The sequence below is a fragment of the Glycine max genome, chromosome 3 (genome assembly GCF_000004515.6).
Source record: "Glycine max cultivar Williams 82 chromosome 3, Glycine_max_v4.0, whole genome shotgun sequence".
Lineage (NCBI taxonomy): Eukaryota > Viridiplantae > Streptophyta > Magnoliopsida > Fabales > Fabaceae > Glycine > Glycine max.
In genome coordinates this window covers 42,953,531-42,980,359 of record NC_016090.4, presented here as the reverse complement: position 1 = coordinate 42,980,359, position 26,829 = coordinate 42,953,531, and the positions used below count along the sequence as shown (strand labels likewise).

At 30.2% G+C, this 26,829-nt stretch overlaps 3 protein-coding genes across 3 annotated transcripts; all 3 read left to right on the top strand.

The window, feature by feature from the left end:
* The first annotated feature begins 2,521 nt into the window (after nt 1-2,521).
* LOC100781145 (probable inactive serine/threonine-protein kinase fnkC) lies at nt 2,522-6,013 on the top strand. The gene is made up of 6 exons (XM_003521503.5): nt 2,522-2,716; nt 3,010-3,124; nt 3,721-3,890; nt 4,191-4,470; nt 4,878-5,041; nt 5,390-6,013. The coding sequence occupies exons 1-6, from the start codon at nt 2,668-2,670 to the stop codon at nt 5,548-5,550; spliced, it is 939 nt and encodes a 312-aa protein (XP_003521551.2). The 5' UTR covers nt 2,522-2,667; the 3' UTR covers nt 5,551-6,013.
* Nucleotides 6,014-9,490: 3,477 nt separating this feature from the next.
* Nucleotides 9,491-12,994, top strand: LOC547742 (wee1). The gene is made up of 10 exons (NM_001250254.2): nt 9,491-9,840; nt 9,933-9,993; nt 10,070-10,136; nt 10,542-10,808; nt 10,906-10,973; nt 11,089-11,198; nt 11,272-11,312; nt 11,417-11,565; nt 11,660-12,013; nt 12,663-12,994. Exons 1-10 carry the CDS (start codon nt 9,533-9,535, stop codon nt 12,753-12,755), a joined length of 1,518 nt encoding a protein of 505 aa, NP_001237183.2. The 5' UTR covers nt 9,491-9,532; the 3' UTR covers nt 12,756-12,994.
* Nucleotides 12,995-17,024: 4,030 nt separating this feature from the next.
* Nucleotides 17,025-22,026, top strand: LOC102661068 (uncharacterized). Its single transcript, XM_006577076.3, has 4 exons — nt 17,025-17,152; nt 17,288-17,408; nt 18,234-18,989; nt 20,028-22,026. Exons 3-4 carry the CDS (start codon nt 18,234-18,236, stop codon nt 21,894-21,896), a joined length of 2,625 nt encoding a protein of 874 aa, XP_006577139.1. The 5' UTR covers nt 17,025-17,152; nt 17,288-17,408; the 3' UTR covers nt 21,897-22,026.
* Nucleotides 22,027-26,829: the final 4,803 nt, after the last annotated feature.

Sequence of the window (26,829 nt, the reverse complement as noted above, 5' to 3'; positions counted from 1 at the left end):
CCACAAAACGATGAATTTGTCACTGAAATGATTGTCAACGTGGTTATGCTGACTAGATTAGATAAAAATGTCATAAGATACCATTTTTTATGTAAATGTCAGTAATTTTTTGTTGAATGAAAATGTCAATACGTTCTATTAGACAAAAAATATTAATAAGTTATAATTATTGGACGAAAATGTTAATAGTTTTTTATTGGACCTAAATATCAGTATATTTCTATTGGACTAATTTGTTATAGCCAAAATTTCATTTTATTTAAGGGTAAAATATAATTTTATGATAAATTTCCGTCATTTTTTATCATTACAAGCATAACATTACAATAATCACTTAAAAAATATATCAGCAAACATAATTTAAAACAAACATAATAATAACGATAATATTGATTATCAACCATAATTTGTCTATCACAATAGAAATTATCCAAAATAAACATTGTATCAGTTTACCAAAATAAAACATAGTAGCAGTGTATCAATCATTACAAATTTTTCCAAATTATCTTAAAAGATAAATATATCTCATATTTCTCTTATTTGAATCTTTGTTGTTTTATTAACGGTAACGAACGGAAGTTAACGGTCATTTATATTTGTCGCACTTTTTACACTTTTGAGACTAAAATTTGTATTTTCATCTTTCAGGAAAATATTTGTTAGCAAATTACACAGTCGAGGATAAAAGTGACTATTTACTCATTCAAATTCCTATGGGGTGGGAAGACTAAAAGTTAAAAAAAAATATTACATGACAAATATGTCCCTATGTTGACAATTAGATATGACCACATTGACAATTATTTTGATGACAAATTCGTCTCTCTGTGTCACGGTGACGGACAGAAGTTAACGCCTGAATGTATTTGTCGTGTTTTCTATACTTTTAGGAACTAAATTTTGTATTTTTATTTGTTAGGTAAGTATTTATCAACGAATTACGCATTCAGGGTCTTCTTTAATAGTGTCAAACAGACTCTATGTGTATTCATACTACTGAGATTAATTTTTGTTATTAACTTTTTGATAAGTGAAATTCTAAAAAAATAAACTTGATTTCTACTTTGCTCTTATGTATATATTTTTATTTATAATATTAAAGAGATATGAATTTTGATATTTTTCAAAAAAAAAATTAAAATAATTTCATATATCTTTATCTTTATATTTAAAAATAAAAACTATCTCATATCTTTTTATCTTAATCCTCCTATAAGAAAGATAATTCTCAAATAATCACATTATTTAATCATCATGGCATATAACAATAAAATCTTATTCTCATTTTATGAATAATTTTCACATTTATAAAGTAATACTCTTTGTTTACATTAATTATATTCCTGGGGCTAGGAAAGTGTATAATAATATTTCACTAAAATATTTATTTGATTAAATTAAATTTTCTAATTTAATTATCACATAGATTATTTTATTTTACAAAGATTGAAAGACTCGCTTGTGTGTGACTTTGTAGATTCAATACTAAACTAGTTGTAAATTAATCATAATTAATCTACTAATCAAGGTAGACGTATAGCAACGTTTCTTAACGTCTGGATAACATGAAATAATATCTTTTACCATCAAGAACCAATAGAAGAATAATGTAATATTTTCTTCCATCATTTACTGTATAAGATCAACTCTAAAGTATAATATTACTGTCAAACTCTAATAAATTAACCCCATTATATTTAATCAATGAATAACTTGAAGAAACTATTTTCTTCTTTCATTCAATCGTCCTAGCCAAGATCTTAGTTTTATCATAGAGCTCAAACTCATTATCTAGAGTTAATGGATTCTTTTTTATTAATCATTAATTCTGCAAGTATTTAATCATATTCAATATTTATTCAACTAGTGTTCCTGAGGCATTAGGTGTCCGAAATTAAAATATAATAAATGATTTTTAATTACTATGGTAATGAAAATTATTATATTTCTTAATTATTGAGAATTTCCTATTGACATATAAAGGTAATATTAACTATTAAGATTTCTCAATTGAGTAAGTTCAATGATGACATCCACACATATATGATCTATGTATGTAATTTAATAAATGAGATCTATTAATCTTTATCCAACAAAGACCATTACATATATATTGATCTATCCAAATTATTAATGTCTTATTCACAATAATAGTATGATCAATAACAATTTAGATTAAAATTTATTTCTCATTATCATAATCTCTATCACGATAACAAGTCTTTAATTTTAATAAAAGACTTGTCAAATTAACAATTTAATAAAATAATAAATATAATAATAAATAAAGAACAATTCTTTATTAAAATCAACAACATGATGAATTGAAACTTAGCCATATATATTTATCCCCCAACATGTTAACCTTTCTTGTGCAACAAGGAAAGGATTGTTTGTGAGGGTGTATTTTGGTTATACCAAGGTTGATATCGATTCCCTTTCGAATGCATTGGAAATTATTGTTTAACATGTAAGCTTCACTATTTACGTATAAGAAACAAATGCATAACTCGCAATCAATCCTTTTCTTGTTGCGGCATTGAAGAAATTATATGGAACTAGTGCAAAGATATGCACCTGCACATGAAACTTGGAATCTTTGAGAAACTCCAAAACCAGATTAATGCTTCCTAAGTCGTTACCATTGATTTGCCTGAATCAATCATGGAGACCAAAACTGCTGATCCATTATTTTCTGTCCAAACCTTGAAAGGTGTGGTTTTTCTACTCCCACTCCCTTCACATATTTTGCTTTGTACTATTGTTTTTCAAATGAAAATTAATTATATTTAATATTTTAAAATTTTACAAATATTCAGTTTTTTGCCATGCTAGAGAAAATTCTAAAATTATTTTAATTGATTTTTTTATGTAAAAAATAATGGTACGTAACCGTTAGAATGATCCCATTGGAAGATACATAGGAATTAGGAAGGTGGGTACATTATACATCTATACATCTCTTCCATTCTCAAAATTTACCATGTTTTTGGTTAAATCTCTTAGGAAGAAAAGCTCCACCAAGTCAATACACATTTAAAATCAAGTCCTTCTCATGGCTTTCCAAGGCCCCGGTACAAAAATGTACCTCGGAAGAGTTTGAAGCAGGGGGTTATAAATGGTATATGCATGCTCTTTTGCCTTCAATGATCCCAATACTTTTGCTCATTTATTGAACATTCAAAGTCAAATAAAAATATATTACTTATATTAATTTTATTAAAAAAATAATATTTTCCTCTAAATTTCTTCTCTTTCTATTCTTTAAAAAAAAAATACTTTTTGAGAAAAAGAAAGTTAATATTTACAAGGTTCAAAGATTTTTTTGTTGCACAGGATCGAAATCAATGGATTATCATATATTGGGAGAGAAACATAATCAAATTCTTTTATCAATGCATAAGTGTAAAAGTGTTAAAATAAGAATAATGTTTGCATGCTTCAACTCAAATTATTTAAAATTTTTTCTTTAAAATTATTTTTCTTTGTACTAATGTATGTTATATTACATTGTTAATTCATGTTTTGTCATATTCTGAAGTTGTATTGTTATTGTTATTCTTTTATTTAGTCTGAGGCTTTTGATTTTCTTCTCATTTATTTATTTTATTTTATTTTCTAACAATTATTGATCTTGGCTTTGGGACTTCGTTTATGCTTTTCCATGTTCTGAATATATTATGAATCTGATGCTCAATGGATGACATGTTCCTGCAGGAGTCTGTCTATTTACCCAACTGGGAACACAAAAGGAGGTGGTGAAGGTCATGTTTCTATTTATTTGGTGCTCATGGACTCAAGTTCGTTACCTGTTGATTGGGAGGTCAATGCCATTGTAAATTTTTCTGCATATAATTTTATTGACGATGAGTATGTTGCAACTCAAGGTACAGTTGGAGTTGAGTAATTTCAAATTAATCTACATTTTACACCAGCAACTAGCTAGTAAGATTCGTTAATTTCTTAATTTGTTATTGCATTGATCTGTCTTTATGCTATATGTTGGTGATTTCTATTTTATTTATATATGCAAATCTTTCTCAGTTTTAGTTTCTTTGTCATGTGTTTTGATCAAACGAGCGAAACTTTTCTATTAATGACATTTTCAAAAATCTATAAAAGGGTATCATAAAGTTTTAATATCTTAACTAATAATCTACTATGTTAACGAATTGAAATACATGCAGATACAAATGTAAGGCGTTTCCATGTGCTGAAAACTGAATGGGGTGTCGCAAAATTCATTGACATAGACACATTTAACGACCCTTCAAATGGATATCTGATGGACGATACCTGCGTGTTTGGAGCTGAGGTTTTCGTTGTCAAGACCACGACTAAAGGCGATTGTTTATCAATGATTCATGGTCCTATCCCTCTTTCCCATAGTTGGAAATTTGATAACTTTTCCTTGGCAAAATTAGACAAGTACGAGTCTGAATCGTTTGTCGGTGGAAACTATAGATGGTATAGACAAATGCTTTTTAAGTTTCAACTTTCTTATTGTTGATTTGCTGTTTGAAATTTAATAATTACATGTTTATTATAGATTAAGTTTAGCAAATAAACTTTTTTTTCAAAAGCTCTGTGAAGAAATAAATAGAAATGATTGTTTCTTTAAAATAAATCATTCTAACATACTAATTTAATTGTCAAATTATGTTTAAGAAGATACACGAGAATTATAAGTTGGTTCTTATGCAAATTTAAGTGGTCAGATTATATTAAGAAGATACTTTTAGATGCCATCTTGATATACTGTGTATTTTAGAGGTAGAATTTAAATGTTTACTGTTGTGATGTTCTTAATGCATATATATATATATAAGCAGGACCAAAAATATCTCTGTTCTTTGTCAAATCTGTTTTTTTAGGAAGCTTATTTTATACCCTAATGGAATCGTTGAGGGAAAGGGCAACAGTATCTCGTTATTTTTAACTTTGGAAGTCTCAACTCTGCCCCCCAACACTAAACTCGTTGTGGAGTGCACTTTGCGCGCAAAAAAACAAATCAGTGGGCATCATGCTCAAACAGGATGTGAGTTCATGTTTACCTTAATTTACAATCTCAACTCCTCGAACAATACTTGATGTTGAGCATACATATTTTGGTATTATAAATAGATCTCTAAAATCTTATTTTGGTTTTATTTTTTTCATGTAAATTCGCATTCAATATCAAAGGGTCTAACTAAGTTGGATAAATAGGTTAAGTAGAGTGTGCAAATATTATAAATAGCTGATATCCCTTGTCTTTGATTCCAACCGATTAAAAAATTCACATGCAATCCAATAGTGTTTTTATTTTTATTTTTAATCTCCAATAGCTTTTCCTATCCTTGCTTCTTGCTAGAAAGTCGTGATTCTAACTTAGTCCCTCTTGCAGTTTGTCGTAAGTTCTCCAGCTCAAATTCGACGTGGGGGACCAGACAGCTTGTGGCCTTGGCTAAACTTACAGACCCCAATAGTGGTTTTTTGGTGAACGATACTTGCATCCTTGAAGCTGAATTTACGATTCTTGGCCTAATGACGCCCCGAATTGATTGATATGTTTATAATATGTTATATGTGTGCACAAAATAATACAATCATTTCCCACTAGAACTTCGTCTGTCCATGAGATCATAAGATCGAGAACCCTTGTAGTACATGGCAAAAAAATTAAGATAAAACAATTAAACTTGGCTCAATTGAATGTGCATAAAAAAACACTTACTATAAGTTAATTGTATAAAGTTCCCATACTTCCCAACTTCAAGACATTTGTGGCAAACCCTTGTACTGAAGTTATGCTTTGACTGCATTCCCTGCCACCAAAATTCATTCAACTGGAGTTATCTTGTAAGTTGTAACAGTAAAATTCTGCAAAAACAACCAAGTACCTTCAATCAATTTTGAGTCAAACACTAAATATTGGGTAGATGTATGGTAGAGCAATTTCAAACAAAAAATTATCATCTGGCATTGTGTACGATCGAGTGATAGAATGAACTAACACTGGCTTTTACAAGAGATCACCAAAATGATTCTCTACCTCTAACAGTATATGATTTAGTTGCTAAATTAAAATAAATAAAACTTAACAACAATTTCAAGGAATTTGTCTATAGAAATTTAAGCGTCATTAATTCATTAGTGCCAGATTGATCGTGCATTCTAAGACAACAAGCCTCTTCTTGAATATAAAATGTCAGCGACAAAAATATGCTTAGACAATAATCCGTGAAGGTTATGATTCTTAATGCTCCAGTTATGTGTATTTTGCTATAATAGCAATGTCAAGCAGTCAGTTTTCCATCCATGTATCTTGAAATTATTTCTTACATCAAGATATATAATCAGGTTCACCAGGTAATTCTTTTATAGAAGCCAGAAATCTAAACATATGTGCGTATCCTTGTGTATAAAACCATATGTACAGTTTGCTTCATGTGCTACTTTAAGCACCCTCCTCTCACCTTAAAAAAAAAAAAACTGCTAATAAACTATGGTTTTTGTAATGAAATATGTCTTACATGGTGCTTTGCTTAGACAATAATGTAAAGGGCAGATTAAAGAGTAAAAGCAAAAGTTAGATATCATTCATTTTTCCTGGGACAATTGAACAACTAGGCAGGATAACCATGCACCGATGTCAGAAACAATTTAAATCCTTTTTTTTCAATTGCATAAAATTTCCAGGAAACTACTACTTTATAATTGTATTTTATTTGAATGAAAGATGAGATAGAAAGAAAAAAGGAAAGGATAAAAATAAAACAATAGAATATACAAAATATATAATATTTAAATAAAAGAAGTTAAAGAATTTTATGTTTGCTTGTTTGGAGAAGTGTAAAATTAATAAATAAATTATATGAAATCTCATATTAAGGAAAAGCAATAAATAAAAAGGTTAATTTTTTATTTAATATAAAATATTTTATATGTTTATTTATTTTTCGATTTTTCTTGTACTCATTTATTTAAATGAAATGAAATTATCTTTCTTATTTTTATTCTTATTTTATTGCTAGTTCAAAGAAAGTGCACAACTCTCTTCCATTTACCCGCCGTGAATTTCTTATAGTAGAAGGAAATAGAACCAACAATTATTGTTGTTACTTCTACTGTTTGACCGGACATTGTATCGTGGGAGAAAGAAAATTTGTTGAACCAATAATTATCTATTGTTGGTTCCTTTTGTATGATGAAGCAGCAACTAATAAAACTTGTTATTTCTCTTATGCCAGTTTATGTGACTTTGTACTCCACTAGGTTGAACCAACAAAATTCTTTTGCTGCTTGATGAGGAAGTCACATCGTCATTTTTTTAACAAAAAAATATGTGAAAGTTAAACAGCTAGTCAAAAATTCAAAATTGTTGGTTAATCTGTTTTTTCTTTTTTTAAAAATAAAAGGTTTAATTACAAAATTTATCTTTCTATTTTGTACATTACACCGCTTATTTTTTAATTCACTATTTAAGTCTTCCTATATTTTAAAATATACTTATAATTAGAACAAAAAATAATCTTATTTATTTTATAATTAATATTAAAAACAAGCAAAAATAAGATTGATCTGTCAAACCTTAAGTCATAAATAAATATGATAAATATAATCATCCAACATTACAAATATAAGTCATTAAATAAGTTGTTAATAAATTCATAAATTTATACATAAAAATAAATGATAGCTTAATATTCTTAAATAAATATAAAATAAATTTAATATAAAATATGTTAAATTATAATTTATTTATTCTATGTTAGATTGTTATTGTTAGTCATAAAATTAAAAAAATATAATTTTCTTCATAATATATATATATATAATATAAATTATTTACTTTAAGTAACACAATTTAATATATTAATATTTAATATATATGTGCGGATAGGATAAAATAAGTATTATAATATCTATACCTGTGTTTATTTTTAAAAGAGAAAAATATCTATTTTTATCCTAAATTTCAATGGATAATTATCCTGTGGATATTTTTTAGGATACTCGTATGATTCAGGTTGATTTTATTATCCCTAGTTGAAAGTAGGTGAGAAGTATATCTCATACATGCTAGGGATGCGGATGAGGGAAAATTACCTTAAGAGGATTTCTTTTACAAACTAATTTTGAAAATAAGGTTGTTTTAAAACAAATTTCAACATAGGACTGTTTTACTACCTAAAATCTATGTAAAACGCTAGCAACAATGGCGAAACCACCTCGTGCAAACACGTGGCAGTGAATTCGCTATTGTAGCTGATGAGAAAGGCAAACTGCCACCGCTGATGGCGAGATAGCCATGCAGCAGTGGTACCGCCAACGCCGTGCGTCACGTCACTGTGGGCATCCTAAATCGTCACTAGGACTGGCGATATCACTGCTGCATGACTATCTTGCCATCGGCGGTTTGCCTTTCTCGCCAACTGCAGTGGCAAGTCCACTGCCACGGTTGTGCGCACGAGACGATTTTGTCATTATTGTTGGCGTTTTACATGGATTTTACGTAGTAAAACAGTCTTATGTTGAAATTTGTTTTAAAAGAGCCCCATTTTTAAAAATTAGTTTGAAAAAGAAGCTCTATCAGGACAATTGGCCTGCGGATGAGTTTTGGGAAACCGGAAACCAGCTATCCTTCCCTATTTCGTTGTATTGCTATGTCTGAAAATGATAAGTAATAAACCTTTTTTGTTTACTGGAGAATTTTTATAGAGAAAAAATAAGTAAGAAAGATGGACATTATTTTCACAATTTTTGTATATAAAAAATCCTAAATTAACATAAATGAGAAATAACTCGTCTTTATATTTTCCATTTTCTTAAAGCATTAACAAATTTTCACAACAAAAATTAAAAATAATTTATAGTAAGAAAAATAATAGAGTAAAGGAATTAAATTTTAATTAATATAAAATATTGTTCATACAAACAAAGAAAACCTTTTCTATATTTTTTTTCTTCTTATTTCTATTTATTAAAGCAATATATGATTTTTATTCTCTTTTCTTTTTATTACACAAATCATATTTTTTTCCTCCCTATTCTACTTTTTTTATATATTTAATTTCATTCTCATCCACGTACATCTAAATTCTTTCCCGGTCCGAAAAGGTACGTGCTTTCTGAACAGATGCACACGACGGTTCATATGCGCACTGCGCACCATCACATCTCATCACACTTCAATTTCAATCAATGCTTTATCATATTAAAATATTAACAAAAACCGGAACCAGCTTACGCAGCACGCCAGTCGCCAACACAATACTCGCCCTCTAAACCTGCTCCATAATCCAAATCCAAATCTGTCCGTTCATCAAATCCATCCTCCACAATCAACATACAGGATCGATTTAACAAAAATCCCCACCATAAACTTCTCCACACCTAAACCCATTGAAATTGAAAAGAACCCGCGCGATTTTGAATTATTCTGCCCCTCCGTACTCCCATTCGCTTATTTATAAATTATAGATTATTATTATTATTACTGTAATATATATTGAAGCAAGCTCAGCACTGTGATTCGTCGCTGTCGATGGTGAAGATGAAGGGGAAAAGCCAAAGCCAAAGGATTGGAAAAAAGAGTAGAAAAATGAAGGGCGCGTTGAGTACCACTACCAACACCACTAGACACTTGCAGCTTCAGCTAGGTCAAGTGTCCCTCATTCCACTCCAACAACCGTCTTCTACTACTGCTACTACTTCTTCCGCAGTTTCTTGCTTCCAGAACCTTCTAGATGCAGAAGCTCCCAATGCGTCTTCCTCTCGCGTGGCGCTCATCGACAACGCTGCCGCCGCCGCCGCCGACGACAGAGACTGTATTCTCAGCCAGGATTTCTTTTGGTACTACTCATCCTCTTATCCTTTCCAAAATTTGTGATGTCGCTGTTCTTTTTCGCTCACTCTTTTTTTTTTTTTTTGGTTGCTCTTGGCAGCACTCCGGATTACATAACTCCGGATAACCAGAACGTTTTCAACGGCTTTGATTGCGATAGGGTAACGTATTTCAAATTCATTATGCCGCAATTTTTTTCGAAAAGAAATTATAGCTTTTTAGGGTTTTGTTTCGCAGGAAAATACGCCTTGTCCCAAATCGCCGGAGAAGCTCAACACTACCAAAAGCAAGAGATGCCGACCTGGTAAGATTGGTTACATCTTATTGTGCTTTGTGCTTTTCTTATATTTTGGTACTATATCATAAGTATCTTTCACCAGAGAAAATGTTACTTGAACTTGAGATCACTGATTAATCAGGAACAATCTGTGCCTGTTGATTCATGTCCTTGATGGTGCTCATATTGATTACAAAGAATCTATTACTTTGATAATTATGAGAATGATTGTGCTGTTAACTGAACTTGACTCACTGTGTTACTTCATGAGTGTAAATTAGTGTGATCATTGAGATTTAATAGTCTTAACATGAATAATTTACATGCCAATTGTGCTGCATTGGTTTCATACTGCATGAAAGCAAATTGTGCAGTATACTTTTTCTTTTTTGCTTTTTCATTGTCTCTAATCAATATGTATACTTGTCTTAGATGCTATGTCAGTACACCCTCTCAGCCCTACCTTCTGTAGTGACCATCAACCAGTTGTGGAACTTGGAAAGGACTCTGGTACCGAAGAACTGGCTCTTGAGAAAACAATAGCACCTGGAAAACCAAAGGCTCAAAATTATGTGTCACATTCTGCAGTTGCATTGCGTTGCAGGGTTATGCCTCCTCCTTGCTTTAGGAACCCCTATTTAAAAGACGTATCAGACAAGGATTTAGATCCTTTTGGAAACCAAAGATTGAAATGTGCAGGTATTATTTCAGTCAGTTCCTTCACTAGTCCTTTTCAATAACTGTTGGATTTTTCGTCACACTTGTTGGAATTTTCTAACTACTGGTATGATTGCAGGTCTCTTCCCTGCATTTACTGGTGGTGATGGGCTTTCACGCTACCGCGCTGACTTTCATGAAATTGAGGTACTATGTTCAAAAGGAGATTTTAACTTCCATAGATTGTTTGAATTGATATTACCTCGTAGCAATTTAACCTCTGGTTCGATATTTGATGTATAACTTCTCCTTTCCTTGTCAGCAAATTGGCAGAGGGAACTTTAGTAGTGTTTTCAAAGTATTAAAACGAATAGATGGTTGCTTGTATGCTGTGAAGCACAGCACCAGACCATTACGCCTGGAAACAGAAAGGTACCATCTTCTAAACCTGTGGGTTTTTTTTCTCATAGTTCTAGTCACTAACTCTAATCTTTTGACATTGCAGGACAAAAGCTTTGATGGAAGTTCAAGCTTTGGCAGCCCTAGGTTTTTATTTACATTTTCACCATTTATTTTATTCTGCAATCTGTATAATGGATTTCATAATGAATTTTCGTTCCTTAATTTCATTAACCTTTTCACCACTTCAGGTTTGCATGAGAATATTGTGGGCTACTATTCTTCATGGTTTGAAAATGAACAACTGTACATTCAGATGGAGCTATGTGATCACAGCTTATCTATAAGAAAATACTCCGCTTTATTTACAGAAGGACAAGTGTTAGATGCCTTATTTCAGGTCTGTTTCTCTTATGTTTATTCTTGTAGAGTCCTACTCCTACACAAGTTTTTACCTATCCGTTGTACTTATATTGTGATTTTTTCATGATCAGGTTGCCAATGCACTGCAATTTATACACGAGAAGGGAATAGCTCATCTAGATGTCAAACCTGATAATATTTATGTGAAAAATGGTGTTTACAAGCTTGGTGATTTTGGATGTGCAACTCTTCTTGATAGTAGCCTGCCAATTGAGGAGGGCGACGCACGTTATATGCCCCAGGAAATCCTTAATGAGAATTATGATCACCTTGACAAGGTTGATATCTTTTCCTTGGGAGCTTCTATTTATGAACTAATTCGTAGGTTGCCTTTGCCAGAATCAGGATGTCAATTTTTTAATCTTAAAGAGGGCAAGTTTCCCCTTCTGCCTGGTCATTCGTTGCAACTTCAAAACTTGCTCAAGGTACTATATTCTCTCTTCCCAATGTTTTTGTTATCTTTCAACATGGTGGATGTTTTGCAAGAGTGATGGGAAGTCTAGTGTATGACTTGCGGGATACTTTGGTCAAGAAACTAGGCACTCACATATGAAGGAATTATAATTCCATTGGTCTATGTTTTGTATGGATTGTTTTTAAAATATATAAGGTGCGTTGCTAGTCACTTGTACATGTTTTTTTCAACAAAAAAAATAAAATGAACTGATACGATTGTTTTACTTCTACCACTTCTATGATCTAGTGAAAGTTACTAGTAAGTATGTTCTACTATAGCTTTGGTATTTATTGTTGAGCCATTCAACCATTGTACGTCATTTAAATTTGGAAAATTGTTCATTTGCACGATAAGATTTTTGTGAAAATTAAATAAATTATATAAATGATAATAAGATTGGTTGAAGTGGGATTCATTTGATGAGTGTCAGAAGATACTTGCAAAACCACCGTTAGAAAGTATCCAATATCCTTGTATTGTTAGTTCTTTTGATATTTATTTTCTTTCCAAGTTTCTTGACCTAATAACATTGTTTAAATTTTTACGTTTGCAAATTTTTCCTGATCCAACTTTAGCATTTTGTTGATTTGTATGATTTTGTTGTTTTTGTGATTCAGGTCATGATGGACCCTGATCCGGTGAAGCGGCCTTCTGCTAAAGAATTGATAGAGAATCCAATTTTTTGTAGGATTCAAAGAACAGCAAGTTGATAAACCACGATTTATTGTGTTTCGGTTGGACCATATACGACCGGTCTTGATTATGTCATGGCCAATTTTGTGAAATATCTTTTCGGATATGTATGCACCAAATTTATCTCGAGTATGGTGCAAATATTGTAAATTTAACGGTCCAATTATGCATTGTATTGTACTAAGGATCTGCGAATGACAATTGGCAAAGACAAGCCCCTTGAAGTAAACAATTGACTTTTGTTATTCCTGCTGCATTTTCTTGTACCTCATTCGAAGGCAAAGATTATACGAAAGGCTAAATCGAATGAATTAGCGCATTTTTTTTTTTAACTTAGCGAGGGAGTTTCTAATTTGAGTGTTTGGAAATTAATCTCTCGGAAGTGAAAACATTATAAAACTTTATTCATTCCAACCAAATCTTTTGATAGTATACAACAAGACTTGGTATTCTATAGAATCGGCAAAATTATGTTAATATTTGAATTTAACAATTTATTATAGAACTACAGAGGTAGAAATTAGGTTATTTACAGAGGTTTGGATTCATTCGATATTCAATTCAATAGGAATATAAAACCTGTCGATTCGCCGCCATGTGTTGATGTTCACCGCAATGAGGTTCTACTTTTTTTCCCCCCTCCCTCCTCTGCTGAGGTTTCAAGGTTTACTGAGCGCGCAAAACATGCAGGTCTCCTTCAGTTGTACAAAAAGAGTTTTTATGATACTGTATTTACTCATTGAAAATGATAAAATACATATAATTGTTGATAAAAATAAGAGGAAATATACATTAATTAAAAACACAAATTAACTTAAACAGTAAAATGTTTCACCAAATTACTTTTACTATTTGAATGGATTTATAAAATATGACTTCATAAGATTTGAGAGGATATTATGAATTTTTATGATTTTAAAAGACCGTAAATTTTTTAAAAAATATTTAAAATTATTGATAAATATTTATTAATTTTTCTTACCTAATACTTTAAATAAAATTATTCTATATAAAAAATCTTAAATTTATCACATAACAAATCAATTTTTTCGAACATACTTATAAGTATAATAGATTCATTCTCCTTTAATTATCAATTATGTTAATGATATAAAATTATATTCTGTAATGTCTATCAATGACATAAATACTTGTAGTCATTCCTACAATAACAATCTCACTAAACAAAAATCATGTCCAACAATTATTTTAAACCCCATTTATAAATGTAGCAAAAAATTCATGTACCAAAAAATAAACCATTTATATATTTATCTACTTATATATGAGTCAACTTCTCATGTTCATTAAAAATAAACATGCAATCCAAGATGCTTCAAATTCAAATAATTGTAAAGATCTTTCATACCACTCATCCGAGGACATGTTATCTATGGGTCGAAAGAGTAAAAAAAAAATATAAATATCTACCACTTTTAACAAAGAGAAAAGGAATTATGTATCATAAGAAAAGAAAAATATGTCAATTGATAAGAAAAGAAAGAAAAAAAATTTCATAAAATCTAAAGAGTTTGAGTGAGATTCTTTGATGTGTATTTTCTACTTAAAAAAAAGTCTCTCATACTTTTTAATACCAAAATATTAAAATGGTGGTAGGACATTTGGAATCCTAAGTGTAGCAGTCATAGTGGCACGACGAAGAAAGGAGACGCCGTGGAGGGAGATCATTGTGCAACTTTTTATTTGGTTTTGATTTGTAAATTCTCTCAAGTTTTTGAATCAAAATCAAATATTGTTTTTGGGTTTTACTTCTAAAATTCTGCAATTAAAAATCCCTAAACCAATTTTAAAAATTGTTGCAATTGTTTTGGGTTATGGGTTGTGGATGTTCTATGTTCTTGGAGGTTAGAGCATGCTTTTGTGTATTTTTTTTCTTCAAATTTTGTAAATATTATAGTGGGGGTTAAAAATCACGGTTATGTATTGATTATAGTATTGAGATATTTCAGAAAAGTAATTATATTTTATGGTAATTTTTAATCGATAATATCTTTATATTATTAATAGTGTTAAATTTGTCTTATGGAAGAATTATTTTGAATGAATTTAAAAGATAAATGACTAAAATGAATTTTTTAAAGATAAATGATTAAATTGAAAAAATATATAAAAGACCAAATAAGTCATTTGATCAAAATCTTAAAAATCATTATATTTTTACAATTTTTTTTAAAATTCATAGAATTTTTTTTTAATGTTAGACTACTTTTTTAAAATCCTAACCAATGCACTCTTGTATTTATTTATAATATTATAGTTTGGATTCGTTCAATATTCAATAGTAATATAATTAAAATTTAGGTTATTTACAGAGATTTTTAATTTAACAATTTTGGTTATTTGTAGTGAAAATATTAAAGTTGTTATATGTTTCACAGAGATTATTTACATTAAAGTTATTGTATTATATGAAAAAGTAAAAAAAAATTAGTGAAAATAAGTAAATTTAATTATTAACATAAAATAAAATAAAAATAATTTTAAAATTATATTAATATGTATTTTAATTTAGTTAATTTAAAAATAGTGCATATTAATGTATTTAATTAAGAATGATAATTCATTGACAAAATTCATATGTATAGTGCATATTATTTTAATAATTATTTTTATTTAATAATATTTTTAATATATATATATATATAATATTTGTCATTTGTCATCTCAGATGTGCACCAACTGCTGAGTCGAACCCAATAGCCCATAGCCATGGTATCGAAAGACGTATACACAGGATCTGAATATCAGATTTAATGATAAAACCTTAAATTTGTTTTGGCGAATATAAAACCTTAAAAATTAGTATAAACTATAAAAACTATAAGATATTCTTTTTGGTATTTGTAATTTCTATCCTAAACAAATTGACTTAAGATTTTTATTAATCAATCTGCTGTCGTGATGCCTCGAAAGAAATTAAATAAATTTAAATTATTACAAGGACCTGATTTTTTTTATAAAAAAAAAATCCATTATAATTGTATTTTCTATTTTAATATATTTTTTTAAATTTTTTAAGATACAAAACAAATCACTACTTAAATGCTCATGATTGAGAAAAAATTTCAAGTATTATCTTTTGTGAACTAAAAAATACATCTAACGAACGTTGTTGTATTGTGATACAATTTTTTCATGCAAATCCAATGAATAAGATTGATTGCTTCCTCTCAAAAAAAAAAAAAAAGATTGAGTGCTTAGATACACAAATAACAAATTCCCAACTAACTAAGGAATGTTTTCTTTAGGAGTGAATAACTGAGGAATATTGACTATTTTTTCTTATTTTTTTTACTTGATGATGTATAGTTTTTTTTTTTATTATTAACTATAATGATGTATAGTATAAATGTAAAGAGTACATGACTCCACATGGAAGAAAATTGTAGGTGTATAATAAAAATGGAATAAAACTAGTTTAACTAAATAATACAATAGTTTAATTTTTTTCTACTATTAATATAGTAATATTTTTTTACAAGTCCGCAAATTATAAATCATAATAATTTTAAACTAATTATTATAAAAGTTAATAAATTAATCATATATAACAAATTAGGATAAGTAACTGTATATATACCATCAAACACATAAATCAATTAAATGTAATTGTTTTGTCACCTATAACATGAATTTTAACAGGATTATTTTTGTGAATAATGCACATATTTTATATAAAAAAATACAGTGTCTAGAGGTGAAGTTGTTATTAAGAGTTTAACTATAACGTATTTATAATACATATTTTTTTTATTGTCAATGGTCAACCAATTAAAAAAATACCTATAATATGATAATTAGAATAATTATTATAAAATCAATAACTAATAGTTTTATTGTATATGTTTTTTTGGAATAAAATCATATATGTTAATCATCTATGATTAGATGTAGTATAGAAAACATTACTACCTTAAATTAAATTAATTTTACTATACACATCTATCTATATATTTTTTTTACTCAATACATATCAATCTATAATTAAATGTAAAAGTGTATTTAAAATTAATCGTTTTATTTTATATAAACGGGACTCAAAAATTTCAAAAGCACTCGTTAAGATAAAATAATAATTAATTATTATTGTTCAAAATAGTAATAATAATAATAACTCTTGAATCATATATTAATATTATGGCAGGATAGGATCTGATTTTTTTTTTTGTTTTTGTTTTTTGAGATAAACAGGATAGGATCTGATACTAGTGGGAATAACGACTATAAATTAAAAAACTTTTCTCGGTTTCGTTTCATGTTTTAACCTCGGACAATTTCCATTCTTTATTTTTTCGATTACTCGTTTTCTTGGTCCTCTCTCTCTCTCTCTCTCTCTCTCTCTCTCTCTCTCTAGTTACGGGACTCAAGTTTGCTGTCATGAAAGGAGAGCTATGTGAGTGTTGATGATATGATATGATTCTACGATTCTCTCTTCTCTCTTCTCTCTTTGCTACTGCTTATAATTCTCTTCTCTTCCTAATGTTTCTTTTACTCTCTTACTATTATTATTATTATTATTATTTTTCAGTTCTTATTACCAGCGCACCAAGGAAACAACAACAACAAACACGTTGAAAATCGAGGATTATTCCAAGACCCATTTCCCCAGGTCGATTTTCGCACGTGCCTTCGAACCTATTCCCCCCAAGGTTACGTTACCGAGCTTGTTTCTAATCATTATTACTTTGCATGTTTCTGATTTTTCTTATATATATTCTATGCGGTTATTTATTTCTCTTTTAATATTTCATGGCTCTACCGTTGAATTATCGTGACAACCCCATTGTGATTGCTTCAAACATTTATACTTGCTTGCTGATTGTTTGCTTCATATAATTATCAAGGTAGTTTTTTTTCTTTTTCCCATAAAAGAAGAAAAATGAAAACGGCAAAGTTACTTACTTCGTATTTGGTTTTATTCGATTTTTGTAAAATCTTAACACTTTATTTCTCTAGTGTTTAATCAGTAATCAATCAGGTTTTATAACGTGGAGCGTTGATCTGGGATTCGAATTGGATGTGGATATATGCATGATTAGATTTTCAAGTATTTGAGTGGTTTTCTGTGAACTGATTTTCGTATCACTCTTTTTTTTTTTTTTCGTTTCCCGATTGTTGTTTCATTCGAGCAACGCAATAGTTAAGTTAATTATACAAAATTTGTCTGAATTATATATTCTGCAGTAATGTATGAAAATTCTGATATCATTAAAAAATTGTTTCAATTCTTGTTTTCTTCTAATGGGATTTATAATTTTGTGTTTAAAGGTACGAAATTTTAACATATGGTATTGCCTCAGTTAATGTGTGAATGATTTAACTTCTTTGGCTTAATGCTTTATTGATGAGATTGTTCTCCTTCATTGATCACCACGAGGAGCAATTGCAATGAGGGGCAAGAATTTATAGTCTTTGCAATAGAGAGAAATCATATTATGTTATTCTTTATTCAACTTACAATCCAATATTTGCAGATGGATTCTCGTTGCATTGATGACAAAAAAGAAGACAATGAAATGAAATCTGCCGAAGAATTTGAAGATATATTTGGAGATCCAGAAGTGCTGCCTCGTGTTGGAGAGGAGTACCAGGCTGAAATTCCTTCATTAGTTACGGCACCTTATCTTTCTCAGCTTGTAAACAAGGCAAGAGATTCAGAAATCACTGTCATCGAGAAAGAGTCTATGTCACTAGGATTGCCCATTCCTCTTAAGTGGGCACACTGCAAATTTGAAGGTAGTTGTGGTTGTGGGACTTCAGAATCTTTCACAAGTGAAGCAGGGCCAATTATTTCTGAGAATGAATGTCCGGCGGTTGAAGTGACACTTCAGACTGTTTCACATGTAGGAGGGTTCTCAAATTTTGAATCATCTTCTAAAAGTAATGAGAAGAATCAGCCAAGAGGGAAGTATCTTCTCCCTGGATTGTTGGATGATCAATCTTGGACAGATATTGAATACAACAGTTTTCTTCTTGGCCTCTATGTATTTGGGAAGAACCTTAAATTTTTGAAGAGATTTGTTGGGGGTAGAACTATGGGAGACATATTGTTTTTGTATTATGGAAAGTTTTTCAAGTCTAAAGAATATTGCCGATGGTCAGAGTGCCGAAAGTTGAGAACTAAGCGGTGTATATATGGCCAAAAAATATTCACAGGATGGAGGCAGCAAGAATTGCTGTCAAGATTATTTTCCCGTGTGCCAGGGGAGTGTCAAACTACATTGGTTGAGGTATCTCTCTGACATATTTCATTGTATGCCAATCACTGTCACACATAATCTGGATGAAAGGGAATTACTACGTAAATATGATCCTGGTGTTCTTATTGGCATTGACATTGACATTGAAAGCAGTGTTCACATTATAACAATAATAACCAGTGATTAAAATAAATTCTTTTGTCAGTGTTGCTGACTTGTATATATCTGTTTAAAAGGTGTATTAGTTAGATAATGGTTTATGTTGGAGATTAAATACCTACCATCAGCAAGCTTGAGAGTTTTTTGTCATTCTAAGGAAAAAAATGAAAAGGTTCACAAACTTCTATTTGTGATATATCCTTGGAAAATTGTTTTGGACATTTTGGCTATCTTGTGAAATAATTTGGTATAAAGTTGCCTTAGAATGCTAGTAAGTGAACTTGAAACTAATGAAATTGATTTAAAATAAGTATCATCCATTCATGAAGTATTTCTGCTTATATGTTGATTATCATGATACTTATTGCCAAATCAGCAATGCTATACAATAGAAATTTCAGAAATTATTGACTGTTACATTGGTCATGAGAGCTGTACATGAATAGACATAAAGTAATCTATGGAACATGAAATTAGGAAAAAACATGACACCAGACAATGGGTATCATGATGCTAAATTAGGTAAGGTGGTGTGGATAATTGCTCCATAATTCAGGCCTTTTCCATTCGTGGATAAGTCTATTAGCTTCTCAATCAGGAGAGAATATTCACTAGAGTGAATTATAAGTTACAATGAGTTTCTTCCAATACATTCTCTTAAGTTACATGCCTTGATAATTTATTTGGTCCTAGTAATTGCATAATCGACATTGCCTACATTTTAGAGTCTTAAATATTCATATATTTTTTTAATTTTCTCAAATAATTATAGACACTTCCTTCTAGCTGTATCCATAGTTCACATTGCTTTTGTATAGTATGCTGTTAAACTGGCTGCATTTCTATAACCCATGTATTTTCCAACCCGAAAAAAAAATGTCTCCTGAATTCATGTAAATATTAATGCAGATTTCAAGGAAATTTGTGGAGGGAAAGATGCCTTTTGAAGAATATGTATTTGCTTTAAAGGATGCAGTTGGCATTGACTTGCTTATAGCTGCAGTAGGTATTGGAAAAGGGAAGCAAGATCTCACCGGCACTGCTGTTGAGCCAACAAAGACCAATCACACATTCTCTGTTCGCCCTGAAATTCCAATTGGCAAAGCTTGCTCCTCTCTTACACCTGCAGATGTAATCAAGTTTCTCACAGGAGATTTTAGGTTGAGTAAAGCTCGATCCAGTGATCTCTTTTGGGAAGCTGTTTGGCCTCGTCTGTTAGCAAAAGGCTGGCATTCTGAACAGCCTATAGATCAAGTTGTTTCTGGATCAAAACAATCTTTGGTTTTTCTTGTACCTGGTGTTAAGAAATTTTCAAGAAGGAAACTGATAAAAGGTGACCACTACTTTGATTCTATAAGTGATGTTTTGAATAAAGTAGCATCTGACCCTGGGCTTCTTGAGACTGAAAGTCAAGCAACTGAGGGCAGTGTAGATAGGGAAAAAACAGAAGACAAAGGAGACCTAGAGGGTGTGCCAAATAGGGAACAAGTTCATTACCTTCAATCTCAAAGTTCAAAGAGCTATCAAGATCTCACAAAATTTACTATTGTAGATACCAGTATGGTTCATGATATGAATCAGCGCAAAGTGACACAGATGAGAAGCTTACCTTTTCAAACTATAAGTGTATCTACCATCCCAAGCTGCTCTAGTGAATCTGAGCAAGATACATCTGAAGAATCAGAAGATCAGGCTGAACAAGATAATGCTTCAAGCCCTATTGAAGATCGGGTTGAACAAGATAATGCTTCAAGCCCTATTGAAGATCGGGTTGAACAAGATAATGCTTCAAGCCCTAACAAAGATAAACTTGAACAAGCTAATTCTTCATATCCTATTCAAGACCAGGTTGAACAAGGTCATTCCTCAAACCCTATTGAAGAATTCTCTGATAAGGGGTTGAGCATAGACTCTTCAGATTGTACTCATGTTCCTGAAGCCCTCAACACCACCAATGAAGTAAAATATCATAGATGTCATTCTGATCTGCATAATGAAGAGCATTCAAGGGAGATCAATGAGCATCCCTTTATTCAAAAGATGACATCAATGCAGAAGTTAAGAGCTTGTAACCATGGAGAATTTAACCACTGCACTGAAAGTACTTCTGTGGATAGAAAGTTCGATTTAAATGAGCCAATCTCACCATCAAATCTGCATGAAGAATCTGATGGCATGGTTTTGTCTATGGGTTTAGAAAATTTGCCTTTCCCAAGTTATCTGGCTAAAGGCAGTCCAAACATGAGCAATGAAATCAGTGTCACTGAGAACCACCTGGTCGGAGAAGTTTCTGCAGAAAATTCTGAAACCAGGATGTTGATTGACTTGAATTTTCCTCAAGTTTCACCTGAGTTAGGACTTGAAATGGAAATTCCATCCTCTATGGTCAGAATGCAAAATGACAATCAATGTGCAAATACATCATCTTCTCCATCTGAGATAACCCAGTTCAATGCCGCACAGGAGTTTCCTGATGGTAATAAGGAGCAGCAGTCTAGCCTTGTCAACCGTCGCCAGAGCACAAGGAACCGGCCATTGACCACAAAAGCATTGGAAGCTCTTGAGTACAGGTTTATCAATTCAAAGAGGAAAAGAAAAAACACAGAATGTTCAGACAATAACACAAAGTCCAAATGTGTACGTGTAAGTAGTGGGACAATTATTAGTGCCACTAGTGATAATGGCATTGAGGATTCTATGGCTGATACAAGAGCAGAGGAAGAGAATGTTATCCAGGCATATAGTTGTAGCATCAATCTGAATGAAGGTTCACTATAATTTGTGAAAAAGGTTGGGGTAGCTTCTTCTCGAGGGGTATCAAGTTCATAAAAATTTCTGGTGTTGAGCCTAAACTGCTTATAATTTTATTGTTTCAACTGTATCATAAATATACATGAAGAAGATCAAAGTCATCAGTCCATATTCACTTACTCATTTTTCTTCTTCCAAACATGTGACTGATAGAATAAAATCATAGTTTAAAATATGATTAATGATTTAAAGATGGACCATTGATGCCAAAGCTCTGAGATCAAAGTCGCTCTCTTTAACAGAAAATTAAGTGGTAATTTGATTTCTGCTTTATATCAGACTGATCGGAATATAATCATGCCTCGACTAGTACACAATTGCATTACTCCATCTCCCTAAGCACGTTTTTTTACTGTAGTAGCAACATGTTTGACCTGATGCAAACTATGGAAGCCCCTAACTACAAACTGGTTGGTACAATGTGAAACTTTAATACCAAGCAACATGCCTTTTCACAGGTTTCTCATAATCTGTTAGTGTCCACATTGTGTTTTAAATCTACTTTGTTTAGTTTAAAAATAATAATTTTAAGCCCAAACTGGCTGCTAGCTGGACATTATTGACTAGGAATCTGATGTGGGAATTGCTTGGGGCACCAAGCAATTTTTCAAAATGCCGAAAATACCCTTATGGTATTTTTGGTTATAAATAGCAGGTTGAGTTTTTTATTTCTGCAGTGCCATTTTTTTTCGCAAAATTTCCGTCAGTTAGTGTAAGTTGCTTCTGTTAAGGGCAGTTTGAAAGCGTATTTGGTCTCCGATGGTGTACGTGCGTTTGTGAGGAGTATACGGTGAATTTTAGTCGATTTTCGTCGTCGAAAAATGAGAGGTAAGCAAAAAAATAAAATGGTATGTACATAAGGATCAACGATCCGTATGGGATTGACAATCCATATGGATCATATGGATTGCTGATTCGTAGATACGTAATTTTTTTTTAAAATTGTGAATATTTTAAAAATATTTTTTTTGTAATAAGAAAAATTCGTGAATAACAAAAATTTAGCAATGATAAAAATATTAATTTTTTGATATTGTGGTATAAACAAAAATATTGATTTTGTGATATTATTTTGTAGTGGTATAAACAAATGTATTTAGTAATTAGATTGTTAAAAAAATTATAATATATATAAACTTTTTTAAAATTAGATTGCTTAAATTTTAATTTAGTGATTAATTAAAAATAATTTAATTCAAAAGCATGACCAAATTAATTACTAAAAGATATTGTTTGTAACTAACTGGTAACTAACAAAGGAATAACATTAGACATGGTAAAACAACTATTATATATAAGAACATGATTGCAAAATTTTTTTGATCAACACATGATAAAACAACTATTATATAACTAACAAAGGGATAATGTTCATAAGTCATAATAATGTTCCTAATAATTAAAATGTTCAATGTTCCAAGTTAAAATAATGTTCATAAACATGGCCAAAATAACACATGATTAACGGTCGAATCAATGAATTCAAAGATAATTTTCATGTCGGCTTTCAAGGATAGGGTTTCACAAAAATATTATCATCCAGCTCCAATTTTAAGTGTCTTTCTCTAGTGATTGAAAATGAGCCGATATTCTGCAATGTCCTCCAAATGCAAATGAGTCCAGCCTTTGCCTTTAAGAAAATAATACATGGTACTTGGAACGTCCTGATATTAAGAATAATGTCATGTCAATAATTTATGAAATTTAAAACTTGAAAGATAAACAATTGCTGACAACTAAATTGGAAATGACACTTTGAAAGTGACAGAATTTGGCACTTGATGGTATAATGAGTGTTATCTTGGGAGTGATTTTGGTAGGCTACTACTCTTGAATATGGTGAGAAATAATAAACTCTTACCATAATAAGTTAACGACACTTGATGATCTCCGGTCAGGTGATAAAAATCTCTTAGTGTTGTTCAGCATGCCACAATGACTGATTTGTCCAAATCTTGGTTGTAGACAATGGTATGGAAATTTCCATCATTGTCAATGAAATGCCATAAGCGATCAAGTACGTCTTTGCACCTCACAACAAATGACATACTAACTTCACCGTAAATCTACATTTGATATAACAAAATAAGGTTGGTTAATTACACAAAATAACAAAATAATGATATGTTAATTAAATCAAAATGAAGATGACCCGGTCCTTGGCGTTAACTGTGTTTAAAATAGTATTTGGTGGAACCACGACCTTTAACATGATTCTGGCCATTTCGCAGCATTGTCTGTGCTCTTCATTTGTTAATTCTAACATAATTAACATTCAAGCGTGATATAACAAAATTGACATTCAAACATAATTAACATTCAAGCTAACTATAGACATGTCACATGTGTAAATAAACATAATCAATATGAAAGGTAAACATTCTTACTAGGCAGAGTCGCAAGAATCATATCCAATTCCTCGTTGAAGGTGCTTAACCGTGATGGTGGTGGAACACATCTTGACATTCTGAAATATATTTGAAATTTTGGTAAGCAATCCAAAAGGTTCGTAAGGTGTCTATACTATATTATTTTCAATTTAAAAAAATTACAAAAGAATCATACAGATACACTAAAAAATAACTACACTAATTTTTTTTAACAAAATCACTGAAAATAATAAAAAATTAAAAGAATAACTACAACTTTTTTTTAACAAACATAACACTATTTAAAAAATAAATAAAAAAATCATATGGATCATCCGTATGGCCAAAACACTAATTAAATTTTAATAAAATATAACAATTTTTTTTACCATACATAACAACATTTAAAAAAATTTAAAAATAAGTCACAAGAATTTAAAAAAAAATTGCAACAAAAAAATAATTTTAAACTTAATTTCGAGATTATTATTTTTTATTAATATTTTTTTTAAAAAAAAATCTCATACAGATCATGTATGGCAATACAAATTTTAAAAATAACTTACATGGATTTTTTTTAAAAATTGCAACAAAAATATTTTTTTTTTTAAAAATACCATTCGGATCATCTGTATGACCACAATGCAAAATAAACTTTTTAAAAAACATTAACAAAAGTTTACCAACAATAAAAACAATAATTATTTTTAATAATATCTAATTTGTTTTTTTTACCAAAAATAAAAGGAAAAAAACTTCAAAATAATTTTAAAAAGTAAATAAAACCTATACAGATCATCAATCCTTGTGGATTTTTTCCGGCAAAGCTTAAAAAAAAAACAAGACCAACAATAACAAACACCAAAAACCAATAACGAAACAATACAATCATGCAACAACATCATAATAGCAAATAATCATTCAACACAGAGGAAAAAACTACTACGAAGGAGAAGGGACCACTTACCTCGAAGAAGATTATCCAACCAAGGAGAAGAAGAACTGCTACGAAGACCAACACAAACCACAAACAAGAACCACAAAGGAAGATGAAGGATAAGCGACAGAGGAAGAACCACGAACGCCAACCAAGAATAGGAACAGTGACATGAAGAAGTTGTGTCATAGGAAGAGGAAGAGGAAGAGAAAAAGGAAGAAGAAGCGTCGTAAGAAGAGGAAAAAGAATGAAGAAGTGTTGTACAGACAATAACTATTGATGTATTTATATTATTATGGTGAATGATATTTTTGTCATTTCATCCTAGGTGTTAGATGTCCCAACAAAAATGTTGGATGCACCAAGTAACACCCATAATCTCATCTACATGGTCAAAGGCTAAGATTTCGCATGGTCTGTTGAATCTATGTTTTTAAGTTAAACTCGTTAAGTCCAAACATTGTGCACGCCGGACTCCTGAAAGATGATAATAATGTTGACATAAGCACCTCCTTGTCTCAAATCTTTATGCAAGACTTTGGTATCTAATTTGTCTTTTAAAGGATTTAATTTTAATGCACTCAATGCATGAAGCCCTTTTATAGTATCATTCTATAGTAGATTATCGTTTCTGATAAATTTCATTTAAATGCACTCACTGTATAAAGACCTTCGGGTATCTATAAAAGCTTTTTATAATAATTACACTGTCGAGGCATGATAATTAAATTCTATTTTTCATGCAAATTGTAATTATATATATCTTATGAGTGTTCTTTGAAATTTAAACTGTATAAGAAAGTAAGTGAGAATTCCAGTTTAAGAAACTACATAGTAATTATTGAAGCTGATTAGTAGACTTATAAAAACCTTTTAATATGTAGAAAATGAAAATATAGAAAATTTGGAAAAAAAATCATTTCATTTTTTTTGTTGAAACGATATTTTAATTATAATATTTATATATTTAGATTTGGGTGGTTATATTTTTTTTATATTTTCTTTATATAAATTAGAATAACTATTTAATTTGTTGAAGCTTCACTCTCTCTTACATCCGATTTCGTTTAAGTTCTCTCTCAAACAAAATGAATTACACTATTTCCCTATGTAAATATTATTTGTTCTAAAAAATTTCTCTTCTTCCTCTCTTATTTGTTGAATTAATTTTTTTTTTCATTTCTATTCACCCAAAAGAATATCTATTTCCTAATTCCTTATCTCTTTCCTGATTTAAACTAAATTTTCCACTAATTTCTATTTTCATGGAGTTTTTCTTTAATTTATTGGGACTAAATTGTTTTTTATATCTTTTAATTTGCATATTGATTTATTTATTTTATTTCTCTCCTAATTTAAATTATTTTATTTCGTACTTGATTTAAATTATCATGTTCATCTCTAGTTTTATCGGAATAAATCATCCCAATTTTTTTGGGATAATGATTTGTTATTATCTTTTCTCCTAACATAAGGATAACAAATTATATTTTCCTTTATTTTTGATATATTTAATGTTCTTTTATAAAAAAGTTGTTAAATTTTATTGAGGTCATTTAATATATATTTACTTTAATTATATGATATAAATAAT